This window comes from Furipterus horrens, unplaced genomic scaffold (genome assembly GCF_987537825.1).
Source record: "Furipterus horrens unplaced genomic scaffold, mFurHor1.1.pri manual_scaffold_15, whole genome shotgun sequence".
NCBI classification, from domain to species: Eukaryota; Metazoa; Chordata; class Mammalia; order Chiroptera; family Furipteridae; genus Furipterus; species Furipterus horrens.
The window spans coordinates 5,687,711-5,704,707 of NW_028327185.1; the positions used below are offsets into that span (position 1 = coordinate 5,687,711).

The 16,997-nt window shown below is 42.4% G+C and overlaps 1 protein-coding gene across 1 annotated transcript in view; it reads right to left on the reverse strand.

Moving 5' to 3' along the window:
• Window positions 1-16,997, reverse strand: part of USH2A (usherin) — a 462,824-nt gene that overhangs the window by 279,479 nt on the left and 166,348 nt on the right. The window contains exons 21-22 of the mRNA XM_090263490.1: window positions 9,447-9,577; window positions 2,103-2,229 (exon numbers count right to left, since the gene is read on the reverse strand). Coding sequence (XP_090119616.1) covers window positions 2,103-2,229; window positions 9,447-9,577 — 258 coding nt within the window. The remainder of the gene's footprint in view (window positions 1-2,102; window positions 2,230-9,446; window positions 9,578-16,997) is intronic.

Consider the following 16,997-nt stretch of genomic DNA (forward strand, 5'->3'; position numbering starts at 1 on the left):
GCAGGATTCCCGTTTTCTACTCATGTAACGAGTAAACCCTTCACTGGGCTTTTGGGACATCCCTCTTTCTGGGTCCTCTGCCTCTTGCCTTAGTGCCTGTCCTGGTTCATTTCCCCACTGCTTCTCCCTCATCGCCCCCAAAACGTCAATGCTGGATTGACCCAGGTCGCCCCCTTCTCTGATCTCTTTCACCCACGGCGATGCCCTAGGGCCTCAAAGGGGTGAACAGGTGGCAGAGCACCTGTGCAAACTGCCAGGGCCCAAGGACAGACAGGCGTGGGACCCTGGCGGCCGCATCAGAACACAAATCTCCCGTTATGATGTCTAGCTTCGCTTTTCTTTGGGAGGCGGGGAAATTTTCCTTTGAGAGCACAAACCGTGGGAGTGAGCCCTACGTCTGTCTGGTCCCTCGGCCTCAGACACCACCTCAGCCAACAACTCCATCTTGTTATCTCTAGTCCGCAAATCTGTCTCCTCGTTTTGTGTGTCCAGCAACTTACCTGATATTGCCACTTGGATGTCTCGTAGGGATCTAAGGCTTATTCAAACTGAACTCTGAATGCCTCTCCCCCAATCTTCGTTAGAGCAGCTACCTCCTTCCAGCGGCCCCGACCACAAACCTAGCCCCATGCTCTGCATGAGGGGTAGCAAACTCCTTCTCTGAAGGGCCCGGTGGTATATATATGTTAGGCTTTGCAGACCATACAGTCCCAAGCAACCACAAACAATATGTAACAAACAGGGACAGCTGTGTTTTAATAAAACTTGATAAAAATAGCTTGAGCTTGAATTGGCCCACAGCTGGTAGTTGGCCTCTTCTACCACAATCGACTCTTTTTAATGTAACATTTACAGTATCTCCAGATCTCTCTTTACATCCAAATGCCTTCCCTGGTTCAAAAAACCATCATGATTTTCCCATATTATTTTAGAATTATTGCACAAGCCTGGTCACGGACTTCTGTGCTTCTAGGCTTGTTCCCATGACATGTATTCTCGCAAGAGCAGACAGAGTGTTGCTTTTAAAGAAAGAAGTTGGTTCATGTCACTCCTCTCCCAGGTTTGTCCAATGGCTTCCTCTTCCCAAGTACAAGTCCGCGAAGCCTCGCCTCACCCAGCCCTGACGGTCTGTCTGGTCTCAGAGGCTGCCACCAGCCCTGTGTCCCCTCTTTCCTGCACTGGCCTCCCGGTGGTCCTGGACATGCCATGAATGGCACGGTCTCACCTCAGTCCCTGGCACCGACTGTCTACTTGGCTCAGCACACCCTTCTGCTGAACGCTTTCCTGCTTTACGCCGTCCCCCCTTCAGGTCTCTGTCCAAGCGCCACCTTATCAGAGAGGCCGTCTCTAACAGTCTTTTATAAAATCATAAAACCTCATCCCTCCCCGATACATAAACACACACCCCCTTTCCTTCTTATCCCATTTCATTACTCTCAGCACGTACCTGATACTTGTTCAATATTTATTTATTCTGTCTCCTGCCCCCCTCCCCACTTAAAAGGTAAATGTCGCTCTTTGTGTGCAGAGCAATGCCCGGCACACAGTAGGTGCTCATTACAATTCTGTCTTCCCTGAATAAATTAATAAGAGCGTGCATCACCACACTGACAGGGCGACTGTGTCATGACTGCGTGACAAAGACAGACGGGGCAGGATGGAAAGAATGCTTAGGTCTGCAAAGACAGGATATCCTGCCTACCAACGGCACAAACGGGGAGAAATTATTTACCTTTTCTGAGCCTCAGTTTCCTCCTCCCTGAAAGGCATTTAATAAGTGCTCTATTTCATCTGTCCTCTGGAAGTCCAAAGTCACACAAGAGCACATAAGGACAAGCCCTTTCAGACTGGAAAGAACTGTACAGGCTATAAAACTCCTGCTGGTGACTTTGTCTTGCTGTTGCTTCACAGAAGCCCCGTCCAGATGAGAAAATGGTGGCCAGGCTCCATTTTAGGGGCGGCCGAAGGGAAACGCAGCCGCAGGTCAGGGGGCGTTGAGGGGAGAGAGAGCAGAGAGATGGAAGTACAGACGGCGGGGAAGGACGGCGCCATCGCGTGTCACTAGAACCGAGAACCGCCCGCCTCTGTCAGGACGCCCTTACCCGTGTACCGCCCGTCGAGCGTGATCTGGCCGACAGCCCGGTGCCTGACAGCGACCACGTCGTGCCATTTGCCGTCGCTGTATTGTCTGCCGTCGTCGTTCGCGGTGGTGACTTCCACCGCAGAGCCCTGAAGGGGACGCAGGCGTCCGTGAATACACGCATGGGAATGTTGACGCGATGATACATACTATACATGCGTGTGTGAACATACACACATGTACGGACACATAGATATTTATTAAAAACCAATTCACACATTTTAGCACGACCCGGACGCAGGTCTGCATCACCTTCCATCAGAACTCAAAACTGAAGCTGCCGTCGAACACCGCCCAGCGTTTCCGTGACACGTGCGTGTGAACACCGCCACGCTCAAATGCGCCAGAACGCCTCACTGGGATAAGAATTTCTCACAAGCCCACGTGCATTCTGATGGCCTGTATTCACTAGAAAGGTAGTAAGTGTTCTATTTTAAATTTTTTATTTTGTTTTTGTCAGAAATATAAAAACAAGAATTTGAAACTAATAAAATACTATTCAATCGATGTAGTTTTTAGGACAGAGAAACGTCTGGAAAATTAGTTTTTCTTCCTTCCATTACACTACTGAGGACAAATGCAATGACGTGAAGAATCAGCCAGTTATTCAAAACCTGACCCTAAGTGTTGTGGTTAAACTTAGCACCCGAAGCTTGTAGTCTGAATCCTGGAGTTTATACTTTTGCCTGAGTTCGTACCATCATGGTTAAAAATGCGTTTCCAAGTGGATACCAGGAAATGGCAGGTATCGAGAACAGCGATTCTCAAAAAGTAAGTGAGGTCGGAAAAAGAAGAAGGACCTTTCTGTCTCAGCACACTACAGCCAAGCGAACACTTCTTCAGTACATTATGCTTAACACGATGGTGTTCTTTTCAGTGTGAATGAAAAATAAGACTAAAAGACGTTTCAACTTTGTTACTTTCATCACTGACTACTAGTACTATTCAAGAAAAAGCCACCAGAAAATTATTCTAAACCTTCTAAAGAAAAAAAAAACTTCCCCTTTCTTTTCTCTTTCCTTCCTTCAGTTGATTTTCTTAGCAATAATTAACTTCAACTGATCATTTTTTAAAAACCCAAATAAGACTGGATAAAATATTACAAAACATGCTCTTAATTACTTGGAATGTTTCAAAAAAAACTCTATTTGGGTATCACATTTTTCAAAAAGAGAAAACTGACCACTATCTGATATAACTGAAGACTTGTATCACAAATAATGCAACGTTAATCGGACCATTTAAAACAACGCTCTTTGTATTTCCCTAAATAGCTTCAGCAACATCACATGCCCATTCTGCACTTCTAATTGGCTCCTGTCAGGCCTCATAGAGAGCGTGACAACACGGATGACACACAGCGTTTAATATCACCAAAAAACAGCTTTTAATTTCCCACGGGGGTGAGTGGGTAGCTTCTCTCATGGACAATATCCCAACTTCTACAGACAACTTGATCTGCTAGAAAAAACGACCATTTGGTCAGTCCATTTCCCAGCCCTTGAATATTTATCGGCTGGCTTTCCCCCTCTCTCTTTCCTCTACGTGTTCTTTATTTTCTTCAACCCTATTTCAACATTTAAATATTTTACAAACACACATTTCATTATCGTAGTTTAATAATTAAAACCAGAACTGGTGTCGTGCCCAATTAATGTGCCCTGGTACCATGCCCATTAGGTTTTCCATTAGTGAATTCAACAATACTAATGGGATTACTAGCATGGGATGCTAATTGGGCGTGACATAAGATACTGGCTTACTTCTTAGCATACCCTTGCTAATGATGAAATTAATGAGCATTTTATTAAATGCTGTCTCATCAAAGTGTACTCAGTTAGCGTTAAAATTGTTACAAACGATGCTGCATTCTAAAAGATCAGGTGTCTGAGGAAGTGGTTCTTCCTATTATGTTTGGCAACAATCTGAAGCATTAATAGTTCTCTACATCAGATATCGCGTTTATTAGAGATAAATCCAAGTACAGAACATGCAATCTCAATACGCCAAATGTGCTTTCTACTAAGAGGAACTTAGCGTATCATTCTTTGATCATCATTCTGAAGATGATGTCTCCCTACCGAAGTTGAGAGTAAGGGTATGATCAATTCCAGTGCCATGCTATGTAGTTTGTTTCACCCACTTGGAAAATATGAAACATGATAAATAGATGCTATTCAGGGTCATTGGGAAGCCTTCACTTTCATAACTTCCTTCTCAGGGCAATGAGACTGTCATGTGAGTTTCCTTTAATATCCCTGAGCATGAAGCATCTAAACGATAACCACTAACCAAGTCATTAGTGGCCAATAAAAGAGCATCTGATCAAGTAAATTCAAATTGAAATCAATTAGGTAAAGAATGAAAAAATGATAACTAATTGTTAGACCCTTTAAAATATGTGACAATTAAACATTTCAGTCATTTTTCTTTGCTGTGACTCTTAACAATGATTCCAAGTGTTTGGTCCATAATATGTTAACATATAAATGATTTTAAATGTTATGAAGAATTTTGCTCCCTTCCCCTAAGTATTTATATGAAGAATGCATCAGAGAGTTGGAAGGGAAATCAAATAAGTTTTTATCCCTATAACCTCTATATAAGATTGCATTTTATGCTATGTATTCATTACTTAGGTTCATTAACATATTTTAAAAAGAACAAAGTACACAATGACTTGAGTTATTTTGAAACTATATGCTAGACAATAACATTAAACTCCTACAAAAGTCTTTTCAAAACTCAAAATTTAATTATTCTGAATAGATTCAGGAACAGTAATTTTTAAAACATAACCACTGATAAAAGTCAAAGTATCTAACAAACTGATAAAACAAATAAAAATTAAATGGTTACATAATCATTAAAGAGCTAGAAAAGTTATTATAAAAAATGGGTAACTTCCTTCAATCATGAGCAGTATTTTACCAATAATCATTAAGTCAGCCAATCATCAACAGACATTTTTTTATTGAGCATGTACCATGTAACAAGGACTGTGCTAAGCCTCAAGAATATATTTGAGGACAAAATAGACTGTCCTCACTGGGTTGTGCAGTCTGATAAGAAAGACCCATTAAGGAAACAACTACTAATCTGATGGCTATAATAAGATGTTCATTAGATAATCTTGTCTCACTTAATGACACAAGGAAAGAAAACTGGCTTAAAGCAGTCCCTAAAGTATTACTGTTTAAAGTAGAAATAATGTGAATGTCCATAGAAGGCGTATAGAACAAACAGAAGCTTCTTTAAACCTGGAGGAGCGCCAATGTTATACAGGAAGCTGTGGTCATGTTCCTGCCCAAGAGGAGAACAAGCAATGCAGGAAGAGTTCCCAGATTTCCCCTCCTCAGTCTCAACAATTCTTGGTCTGAAAATACCCACGGCCTTCATCAAAAAGTGAGCAAAGATGGCCAGGTCACCTGCGCTGGAGTGGAAGTCCCTTGGTGCTGAGGAAGGCCACAGCGCTGGCTAGCCTGAGCTCGTTGTCTCAGAGAGAGGTGGCAGCGTGACCCATGAGGACTTAGTGTCACATAACGGATCCCATTCTCTCAACTACAGCCTAAGGCGGCCCTGCTCAGGAAGGCAGTCACTCTCGGGGTCTCCATGACGCTACGGTGGCTGAGCAGAGGAGCAGCACCTCATGCCTTCACCCCCTTTTCTGCAGAGCCTTCCGCCTCGCCTCCTTTGGAAAGGGAAACCACCCTGCTGAATGATGGCAGCCGGGCTGCAGATCTGGTGAAAGCCCTTTGGGATTAATCCTGCAGGGATTTTGCCCTATATGTTCAAAGTGTGTGTGTGGGGGGGGGGGAGTTGGGGGTTGTTTATGAAATACTGTGAACAGCCTGTGGCCCGTGTACTATTCGAAAGGTAGCCTGGGGTGGGAATGGTGCCCAGGGATCCCATTCACAGGCAGCGGGAAGGACATGTATGAGGGCGGGACCTACTGTAAACAGGGACGCGGTGTGAAGCTGTCACAGCACCTTGCTCTGGGCCTAGCGGAGACTCTGAGCTCAGTCGCGGGGGCGGGAGGGCCAGGCAGGAGGGGGGCAGGGGTGGCATTCCGCGCATTCCCGTTGTGTTCTCCCCGGGGGGAACGGCACAGCGCGTGGGGAGAACAGCAGATTTCCAACAGGGCTGCATCGCCTGAAATAAACTAAGCCCAGGGCCACGTCTATCCCTCAGTCACTGTGTGACCCGCGTGAAGCCGCATCCTCTAAAGCAGGGGTGACATTATCCACCTCGAGTGGCTACTTCAAGAATGAACAAGAGAATTAACACGAACCCATTTTGGGTACTTTCAAAGCTCTACAAGGACGTGGTTACGGGACTCAGGTTTTCTCCACCTGCTTCTTCTCCAAAAATCCCCAGACCTGAGCAGGTGCAGAAGGGGGGGGCGCTGCACCAGACCCCTCTTTCTCCATATTCTTCTGTTTTATTGTACTGTTTCCTCTCTTCCGTGGTTTTTGTTGATGTTCACAATTTGACAGTTAGTCTCATTTTTCACCTTGTTCATTGGAATGTCCTCGGAATATTTTCCTTCTCTTAGTGATTTATTTTTTTCACATTTAAATTCAAACTTTGTCTATTTTATGAAAACAAGACATCAGTGTAATCTATGTCCTTCCTGTCCCCTCCACTAAGTTGATACCCATGGAAACTTTTAAGGCAAGGATCTTTTCCTCTCCTTCAACTCGTAATAATTTTAGTGCCAGATAATTATTAGAGTTTTGTTTAGTTTTGCCTTTGCTGTGCATCTCTTCCCTTTCTATTCCTTGGCACTGTAAAACATTTCTACTCACTCTGTCATTAAATATTTAGGTTGAAAATATTGCTAGGATTATTTTTCACTGCTGCTTCTCCTCTTTGTATTTCAGACTCTTTTTGAATTTTCTTTTTGGTTAGAAGCCTTGCGGAAATATTCCCTTCCAAGACGGTGCATGGATGGTATTTCATCTGAGTCTCTGGGTACAACAAGCATTTTTCTTCTATGTTGAAAAACACTCTGGTACAGGAGCTAAAATTGCAGTCTTTGGAGCTGGTTTGCCTGGGTTTCAGTCCTGGCTTGGTCACTGATAAGTTGTATGACTTTAGGAAAATTAATTTAACTGTGACTCAGATTTCTCACCTGTAAAATTGGAACAATACGAGTACCCATCTCACAGAGTTGTTGTGATATTTAAGTGGGTGCGCCGTGACGTACAGAGAGGCTTAGCACAGCGTTGGCACGCACGCAAAGTCCTGTGGCAGCGTTAGCTTCGCTTAACCTTGACTGGACCTCGATGAATCTTTTCAATAAATGTATAATCGGTTCTTTCTTAACTCAGAAATTCTCCCCTATTCTATATTTAATTATTTCCTCTCATCCTTCCTTTTCTTGTGCATGCACTTTTTCTCTTTACTTTTTAATATCTTCTTACTAATATTAGTCACCGTCTTCCTTCATCTTTTCCTGTTTTCATGTTTTCTGACTACTAATTTGAGGCTCAACAGTGTCTCTCCTCCAATTAATCGAACATTTTCCAGTGAAAAGTAATCTTTCCAGTTCTGTAGCTGAATCAACCTCCGTGTCCTGATGGCTTTGTTTGGTTTCCCTTTGCCATCTGCCCGGCCTCCTGGGACAGCCGCGGCATCTGCGTAGGTGTGAGGTTATTGCTTTTCTTCTTTGCTTACTCCCTGCCCACCTGTGGGCATCCCTTAAGAAGCTGAAATTCTAGGGGATGCCCTGAAGTCGCTGGACCTGAGGACCTACAGTGTGCCAGCCAGGAAGTCATCAGGCTCCTGGTAAAAACCCAGAAGGAAACCTTTCCTGCCTGGGGCTTTCCAGCTGCCAGCTCCTGACTCTCCCAACTTCCTGAAGTGGGAAGGATTGCACCCGCCTCCTGAGGTCGCCCTGCACAGAGCTGGCAGGCACGATGTCCCCACACCGAAGGTGCAGCAGGACCTGCCTTTCCTCTCCAAGGTGAGTGGGTCTCCAGAGTGTCTGGTGTTGGGATTCCCACCCGAGCCCCAGGCCTTGGATCCCTTTGATACACAGAGGAAAAGTGTGCTGGTTTTACCATAGAACACAAAACGTTGATTAGGCAAGTATAATTTATGACTTAGATCAGCAGTTTTAAGTGGAAAACCTGAGAAAGCAGAATGGAAAAAAAAAACTATGGAACAGTCTTACTCATTTTTCCATTACACGGGAGACGCCATGGCCAATGTCAAATGCGCGCTAATACTGGTTTAGCTAAAGTGAAGACGACTCTTCGACGGTTTCCCATTGTCTTCAGTCAAGATCTAAATCCTCGCGTTTGCTTCCAAGAACCTAAATGACTTACGCTCTCCCCAGCTTGTCAGCGACCACCTTTCTCCCAGCGCTCTAGCCTGCAGCCACGTCGGACGCGTGCCAATGCGCGGCACATGCCGTGAGCTTGTCTACCTCGGGCTCCGCCTGGAAATTTCATTCCCAGCCCCTTCCCTGGTCTCCCATCAGAACGCCCCCTTCCCTGCTCCACCTCAGACACATGGCTTCACGTGGAGACACAGGCTCTTGTCCTGAATAATGTGTCTTCCTCAGTGATAGATCACACATCTGGGGAAGACTGACAACTCAGAAAAGAGGGAGTCTTCATTTCATGCTGCTAATACATAGCATCTCGTACTTCCCTTTCATAGCCCTCATGAATAATTTAATTTTCTTTTCTTTCTTTCTTTTTTTTTTTACTGTAGCCTACTCGGATTGTTTCATAGGGGAAGGGTTCTGTTTGACTCTAAAACCAGCATAGTCTGCAACACTCAGCACAGTATAGCTGAGAGACACTTAAATAATTGCTGGTGAACCAATGAAAACCATTAAAAATACGAGGGAGGAAGGAGGGAAGGAGAGAAGGAGGGAGGAATGGAGTGAAGAAGGAGAGAGAGAGAACAGAGAGACATAATCCGCCCTTGACAGGTTGCTCAGTTGGTTCGTATCATCCCAATAGGCCAAGGTTGCAGGTTCAGACGTAACTTGGCTCTCAAAGTAACATAATAGACCTCAAATTTATTTAAAAGTTGTCATCTTCATTGTAAGGTAGCATAAGGCCGTTCATTGTGTAGAGTCAGACTCTGTGTTTTGAAAGTTAGCCCTGCCGTTGTAGCAAGTCACATCACTGTTGTAAATTTCTTTTTCTTCACGAGTAAAGCGGGGATAATCATGGTACTTCCCTCTAAGTTTCTGGTGAGGCTTCAGTGTGAAAATATAAGCACTTACCTCAGTACCTGGCCCCTAGGAAACTCTCAAAACTCTCCCGTCTTGTGATCAGTAACTTACTTGAGGGTCAAAAAGGAAGTAAGGACGCCCGTGTTTCAACTGTAGGGCAAAATACTCCTCCTGACTGCCCGGGGCCGCGGCAAAGACGATGAGACCTTCAGGCACCCGGGTGCGGAAGCTGGCCTTAATGCCTGGAAGACAAGGAGACCAGCCAGTCAGTGGTGGGGGTTTGTTGACTCTTTCTGATAAATGTACATTTACTTTCATTATTATTTATGATGCCGTGACTGCAGTCAGGGAATGATACACAGAGACACCTTGGGATGGTCCCAGCCATCCAGTTTGAAACCATCCCATCTGGAACCCAGACTCACGCCCCCCCTGATCAATATACAATGAAGGTTAAATTTATGCAAAACTCATCAACATAGAAAGACATGGAGCCAACCCCAAATTGGATACTCGGAAATATCCAACTGAAAATATTATCAGTCGTAAAAATAAATGGGTTTTCTGACACAAGGGAATGGAACACCGGGGCTCTTTCAAAAAACTTCAGTTGAAAGCGTCAGTCCAGTGACAGAAGCTCAGACTGGGAGGCCGGTTAGAAAGTGGCTCATAGAGATGACTTCCTGAAACACCATTCTGTAGGTGGACAGTATACTGTCACCACCGGGCCCACCTCCATTGTACCTGGGGTCCCACCCATGCAAGGCACAGCACAGAGCGCGGCCCGGGGTGAGGCAGTTTGCTTATTGCATTCAGAAGAGCAAGAAAGTTTAAGAGGCACAACCTGTATTCTGAAAGAGTTTCCAGTTTAGCTGGAAAGGTCAAAGGCATACATATATACATGTGTATGCGCATGTGTGTGTATATACAGACAAATTATATGGTGAGAGGCATGTAAGAGCCCAAGAACGTACCTGAGAATCATACAACAGCTCAATGAACACTGATCTGTGCAGTAACACAGTCAGCCAGGATGATGCAAGGTGGAAGGACAGAGTGCGTCTTTCAGGCTGGGCTGGCACCCAGAGGTCCTCCCTAGGAAACCGTATCAGATAAACGGGGCTGGCCTCAGGGAAGAGCTGTTTATCCCTGAGCTGAAACACTGCCGGACGCACATCCTATAGAAAATTCCAAGAGACTAGACGGAAAGATGGGATGCTTCATTTACGAAAAGTGCCAGAGATAAAATACGCTGTATCAGCGCAGTGTGCCCAATGGGTCAAAGATATGGCAGCAACTGCTGGAAAAACAACACAAATTAAATATGCGAATGCCATAGTTAAGGTATATGTTGTCAGGAAATTAACTGGGGTATGGAGTCTCGATGCAGACGCTCCTAAAAATAACACTTCACATAACAGCAATGTGTTCCGTTACACAGATATTTTCTTAGCCTTGCTGTCCTAAAGAAAGCAAAAATCCCCTGATTTCATTATCAAATGTCCCTTCTGCTTCATTCCCACCCAAATCGGTTGCTTGGGGATGGATTTCGAGTGTCTGTAGGGTGCATTAGGGAATGTAAAAGGTTACATATAGAAGCGGCTCTAGTTATAGCTTAATTTGAATTATGCAAATAGGTCCTAAATTAGAAAGGTATTTCTTTTTACTTGCCTGCCATTAGGTGGTGCTAAACATGTCCCCTTTCATAAAATATTTATGGTTAACCAACCCTACAAATACTCAAATAACAAAATCTTCATTGACTATACTTGACAAAATAACAGTTGAAAAGTAATCTGAAAAGATTATAAGTGGCCTGGAATTAATCCCCAAATGGCTAACTCTTCATTAAAATACCAAAGTTCTGTTATCTTATTCACTCAAACATACATTTTTTTTCTTAATTTTTAAAATTATGTTGTTTTTCAGATAAAGGACTTGGGAAACATTAGATCAGCATTCTAAAAAATTTACTAGAAGTATAGATTAGGATAAAAAATCGGGGAATGCTAGAGGAAAAAACAAGAATAAAGAAAGTTTTGGGGAAACCACAGTTAATGCTAATCTTTATAAAACAAAAAATACTCTCTGACCTTGTAAAATAATTCTCCATGCCCTCCTAGAACAATTAAACACTGTGACAGTCTGAATAGCACTGTTAGAAGGACTAACCACGTTTTACAATCTCCAAATGGTAAGCTCCAAGAAAGCCCTGTCTCCAGACACTTATGAAACACGCATGTGCGAGGGCCATGACCTTCTGCACAGAATGGGACTCAGGTCCCACACCTGTCAGTGCGGGTATTAGATTAGACAATCTCTACAATCTTGTTGTTGGTGACTTTGTAAATTAATGGGCTGGAATTTTTATGTAAATGCCATTTCACGTATGACGTCATTGCCGGAGATCTCTCAAGTTACTTAACTTCCTGTCCATACCTGGCCACCACTGTCCAGCAAAATGGTTTCAGTACAAGGAGGGTATTTGGCCTGGCACATCCGAGAGATGCCGTCTAGCCTCACATAGATTAAAACTGAAATGGCATTGCCGTTTGAACTTGTATTTCTAGGATAAATCAAAAGGTGACATCCTTTTATCATAATTCTTCATCTCGGTATTTTCAAAATTCTTCGCTCTGTTTTTAAACTTGGGTTGTTGGTCCTTCTTATTGATTTGCAAGTGCTCTTCCTGTTCAGGGCTATTATTTTGTTGTCTGTCGCATGTCACAGCCACTTACATCCTGTTTTAGAGATGATCTTCACAGCGTTATTTTTACTGAATTTGTTGGGGTGGCCTTGATTAATGAGACCACCCAGGACTGAAGACGACAGCTCTATAACACAGCATCTGCACACGGTGTCCCGCACCCGCGACCCAAAGCTCAGTCTCTCTCCGCCCCCGTGTGTCCTCTCTCGGCCCTCCCCCCCGACCCCCTTTTCCTCCGGCTATCAGCTCTGCCTTTGTGTCTATGTGTTATTTATTCTTCTTAATCTCTTCACCCTCTTCAGCCAGACCCTAAAGCCCCGCCTCTCTGACAGCTGTCAGTCTGTCCTACGTATCAACAGTTCTATTTTGTATATTAGATGATTTTGTCCATTAGAGTCCGCATGTGGGTGAGATCATACGGTGCGTGTCTTTCCCTTACTGGCCTGTGTCACTTGGCATAACGCCCTCCAGGTCCATCCAGGCTGATGCAAAAGGCAGGATTTCCTTCTTTTTTTATGACTGAGCAGGTTTTCACTGTGTACCTGTCCCACGGCTTTTGTATCCACTCACCCACTGATGGGCACCTGGGCTGCTTCCACTGGAAATAATGCTGCTACGACCATAGTGGGGCTGATGTTCTTTCAAATGAGTGCTTTGGGTTTCTGCAGGTACACACCCAGAAGTGGAGTCACTGCGTCATAAGGCAGATCCTTTTTAAATTTTCTGACGAACCTCCACCTGTTTGCCACTGTGGCTGCACCAGAAATGGGGTCAATTTCTGTTTTAAAATCTAATTTTTTAAAAAGAATGTTCTCTCTCTCCCTTTGTTTATATTTAGGTTTCCTAACTCAAATTTTTTACTTATTTTTTTTCTGTTCATTTCCTATGTTTTTATATTTGACGTTATATTTGATTTATAATTTATTTTGACATGCCGTGTGAGATACAGGATGTATCCTAGTTTTAGCCCTTGACATTTAAAAATCTTCTAAATATTGCATTTCAAGAGAAAGCAGCTTTGTGTTCATTAGTCCCACATTTCCGACACCTTGCACAATGGCTAGAACGTAACAGATGTTTAAAACTATTTGCTGAATGAATGTTTAATGACTGCAATCCCATCTTTAGCATATTTAAGTATATTGTCTTAAATTAGTCCTTGTACTTATTTTCTACTGACATTTTTGTAGCGGAATACCGTATTATTATTTCATAATGTTTCAAATATCTGACAATTTATTCTTTCAGTATTCTTTTCTGTTTTTTAATGACCTCTCAATTTATTAGCATTTGATAACATTAAAATAATTGTTATTTTTCCCACTTATTTAAATTAATCCTTCACATATATTTTAAGTTTATGTAAGATTTTATATTTTATTGTCATTATGAATAAGACTACTTTTAGATTTGTTATTGCTGCATTTTTAATTAGTCATCTTATAATATTATTAATTGTACAATAAGTTTTTGTTTTTTTCTTTTTCTAAGATATACTCATATTTGCTTAAAATTTTTTTGTGTATTCTTCTCCAATAATATCTCTTATTTCTGTCTTAACACATGGGCTCTATCTTCCCAAATAATATTAAACAACAGTACAGATGAGAGGCACAGTTTATTGTTCCTGACTTAATAATTGATATAGTTTTTTAACCATTAAGGAGAATGGTGTTCGTTGGTTTGTCCAGTTACCATCTGTTGTTTTAGGAAACTACGCTTCTTAGTTTTTCATGTGCTTGTACTCCTTCTCCACCATTTTTTCCTGAATTGCTCTTCTGCGGCAGAGCTAAACACGCCTACAGTGTTCCTCAAAACCTAAGGCTGAAAGACGCAGAAAGAGTAGTCAAAGAATGCTTTCCACAGGGAGAAACGTTTGAGGGGAGCTGTAGCCACAGAGCAATGGGATTCCCGGGGGAGGGGGCGCCATGGAAACACTCTAGTATGAACAGCAACCAAGACGGGTGTTGTGACGTGAAGCTAGGGCCACCGTGGCGCGGCTCAGACGGTCTCCTCTTCTGAACAGCTTTGGTCTTAGTAACAAATAGAAAACCCTAGGCCTAAGTCACATGCAGTAGTAGGTAAAAACAGATAGATGTATCTATTTACACAGACATATTTGTATGTATCTCTTCATTAGTCCATCCATCCATTTCAAGACTGCACTCCCAAATTGGTATCGCACACCAAAAGACTGATGTAATTATTAATATAAAATCAGAACTTCACATGAAAGACTAGTATATTATAAGAAAGATACTATTCTTATTCTAAATGATTCCACCTACATCCCCAAATCATAAGGTATCATCATTCCTTTTTTAGGTATATAGTATTGACTGTATTATATACATTCTATTTCAACCATCTAAACAGCTGTGATATTTCATCTATGACATAAATGCATTCCATTTTGGGCTCATTTTAGAAAACTGCTGTTGTTGGAATAAAGTCATGATAGTCTAAAATATGAACCGAATGCCAGTCACTGACAATTAAATTGCAATCTATACATAATGTGTAATTATTTTATAGAGTGAAAGATAGACAATTCAGCATGCATTCTGGTTTTCTAAAATAATGTTTTATGTCGGTATCTTGTAAAATGGTTAGTATTTTAACAAGTGACTAGCAAACACAGTTTAAGCTCAGGTTAAAGAAAAGCGTTAGGAAAATATCCATTAATAAAGTGAAATTGTATCATGATTTACTTCTTGTTTCTATAAAATTGAAAACACTAACTTTTGGACATATATCTATATTAAACACACCAGTTCTACTTTCTTGCTTTATACCTCAAAGAAGATCTAGGTGCATGAATATGTACATGCAGACACATACATATGTAATTCATATACACAGCTGTTCATTTACATGTATACACATATGCATACATATTTTATGAAGTAAAATTTATATTGACTCAAACTGAACAAAAGGGAATTTCAAAACTTTAAATATACTAAGTATGCTAAATGTACTAAAATATGCTGTTTCATTTTGTGAAATAAGTATTTTGAAAAGCAAACAAACTTCACCCGCTTGCAGCATTAGCACCATTGCTGAGTGACTTCGACCTTGGAATGATTTCAGTGTCGCCCGTGTCAAGTCTAATAGCTGAAAGTGTTCAGTGACATCCAGCAGCATTAAAGAAATCTGCTCTGGGGTTTCTCCACCAAGGCCTCTCCCAGAACGATGTCAGAGGGTCCCACACGATTGGACTAATAAGAAAATGTATTTCAGATGCCTTTGGAGCAAACGAGCCTCCCGGAAATGGAGTAAAATAAAAACCATTTTTCTTGTGGCAGTTAGAAATAATATATTGTGAGTTCAGAATGCATGCAGAATGTCTACTTCCAATTCTGACATTTTGAAGATAATGCTATAATCACTCCATGGTTCTTATACGACAGAATCCTGACTTTAAGAGGATGGAAACCCAAGAGGAAGGAGCTGGCTATACTTCCACTATGGTGACGGGTGACAAACATACGCAAACGAAAAGCATCCGAGGGCTTCCTGCAGATCGACACTCAATCGCACACCTATCACATGTGTACTGCCCCACATCTAAGGAGAGGATGGAAAGAATGAGGTGGAAGGATGAAGGTCAGCGGCAGGTATGTGACCCCAACCATGATGTCCAGGGCCCGTCGGTCCATCCCTGCGCTACCCCGTGTTACCTTGCTTGTCCTGAGAAGGGCGAGGGAGGGCCGCTGGCATCCAAGAATCACCACGTGTCCTTGCTACTCTTCAGCCACGGCTTGTGCAGGTCACGTGTTTTCCTGGGATGGCATTTCGGGGGACTCTTCAGAGAATAAGACTATTTTATGAAAAGAGCCCAGTTTTCTTTCCACAACTAAGCTCTGACTATGACCACACTGCAATATTTATTATCTCCAAAGATTTTTTTTTTGGAAATACTAGGATTCCAACAAAAATGCATGTTGAATGAATAAAACAATAAAACCCCACCGTCCCTTTAATAGCTTAGGTCATTGTATAATCACTCCTACTGTCACACGGCGAATCCTTACACGTAACTAGTACATTCTCGCTGCAACTTAATTCCCGTTTATTTAGTTCATACTATTATGGGAATTGAGAATGATAGATTTGCATGGTAATAACGCATATATTTGAATTTGGTTATTAATTCATTCCTAATATTTTATCATCATGTCACTAAAGTTTCAGGCAAATCCAATTCAGTAAAAATAAGTCAAACTTGTTTAAAAAAAAAAAAAAAGCAGTAAGAGAAAGGTTTGTTGCCTGTGTGTGGACACACCTACTCACAAACAAGCTTTTCACTGTTTTAATCAGTTAATAAGCCCATCTCCTCTAAGTTAAACCACGGAACATGTACTCCACATGCTTGGACATAATGTCAAGAAGGGGAAAGATCAGAGAGGAGCGGACGGCCTCTGCCATGTGCTTCGGTGAGGGCCTGGGGGAGCGCCCACCCCTCTAGCTGGCTTAGCAGGAGGCGGGAACCCGGGACCCGCGCTCAGTTACAACTTTAAGCACTGAGAATTAAAACAATCTTTTTACATTTTCCTTCATCCCAAGGTCCTATGTTATTTTGTTAAGACGTCCCTCCGGCGTTCCTCCAATGAAAAGGGAATTTGGTGGTTGGCTTGGTGGTAAAAAACAAACGAACGAACAAACGGTGGTGGAGCCGATGGCCTGGCTCCCAATACCAGCTCTAAACCATACGTGTGACCTTGGGCGAGTTACTTAATCTTTCTGTACTTATTTCCTCACGGGTAAGTGGGCATACTGATAGTTGCTTCTTCCCCGAGGTTCCTGGGCGGATAAAAATAAATTTATGTGTATAAAGCATTTAGAGCGATTTGGCCCTTTGTAGGTGTATTAGCTGCTATTATTATTCAAGTGCATTGATTCTGCTTGCTTGCTGAGGCCCTTGATTTGGGGTTAAGAACAGAGGGCTATAT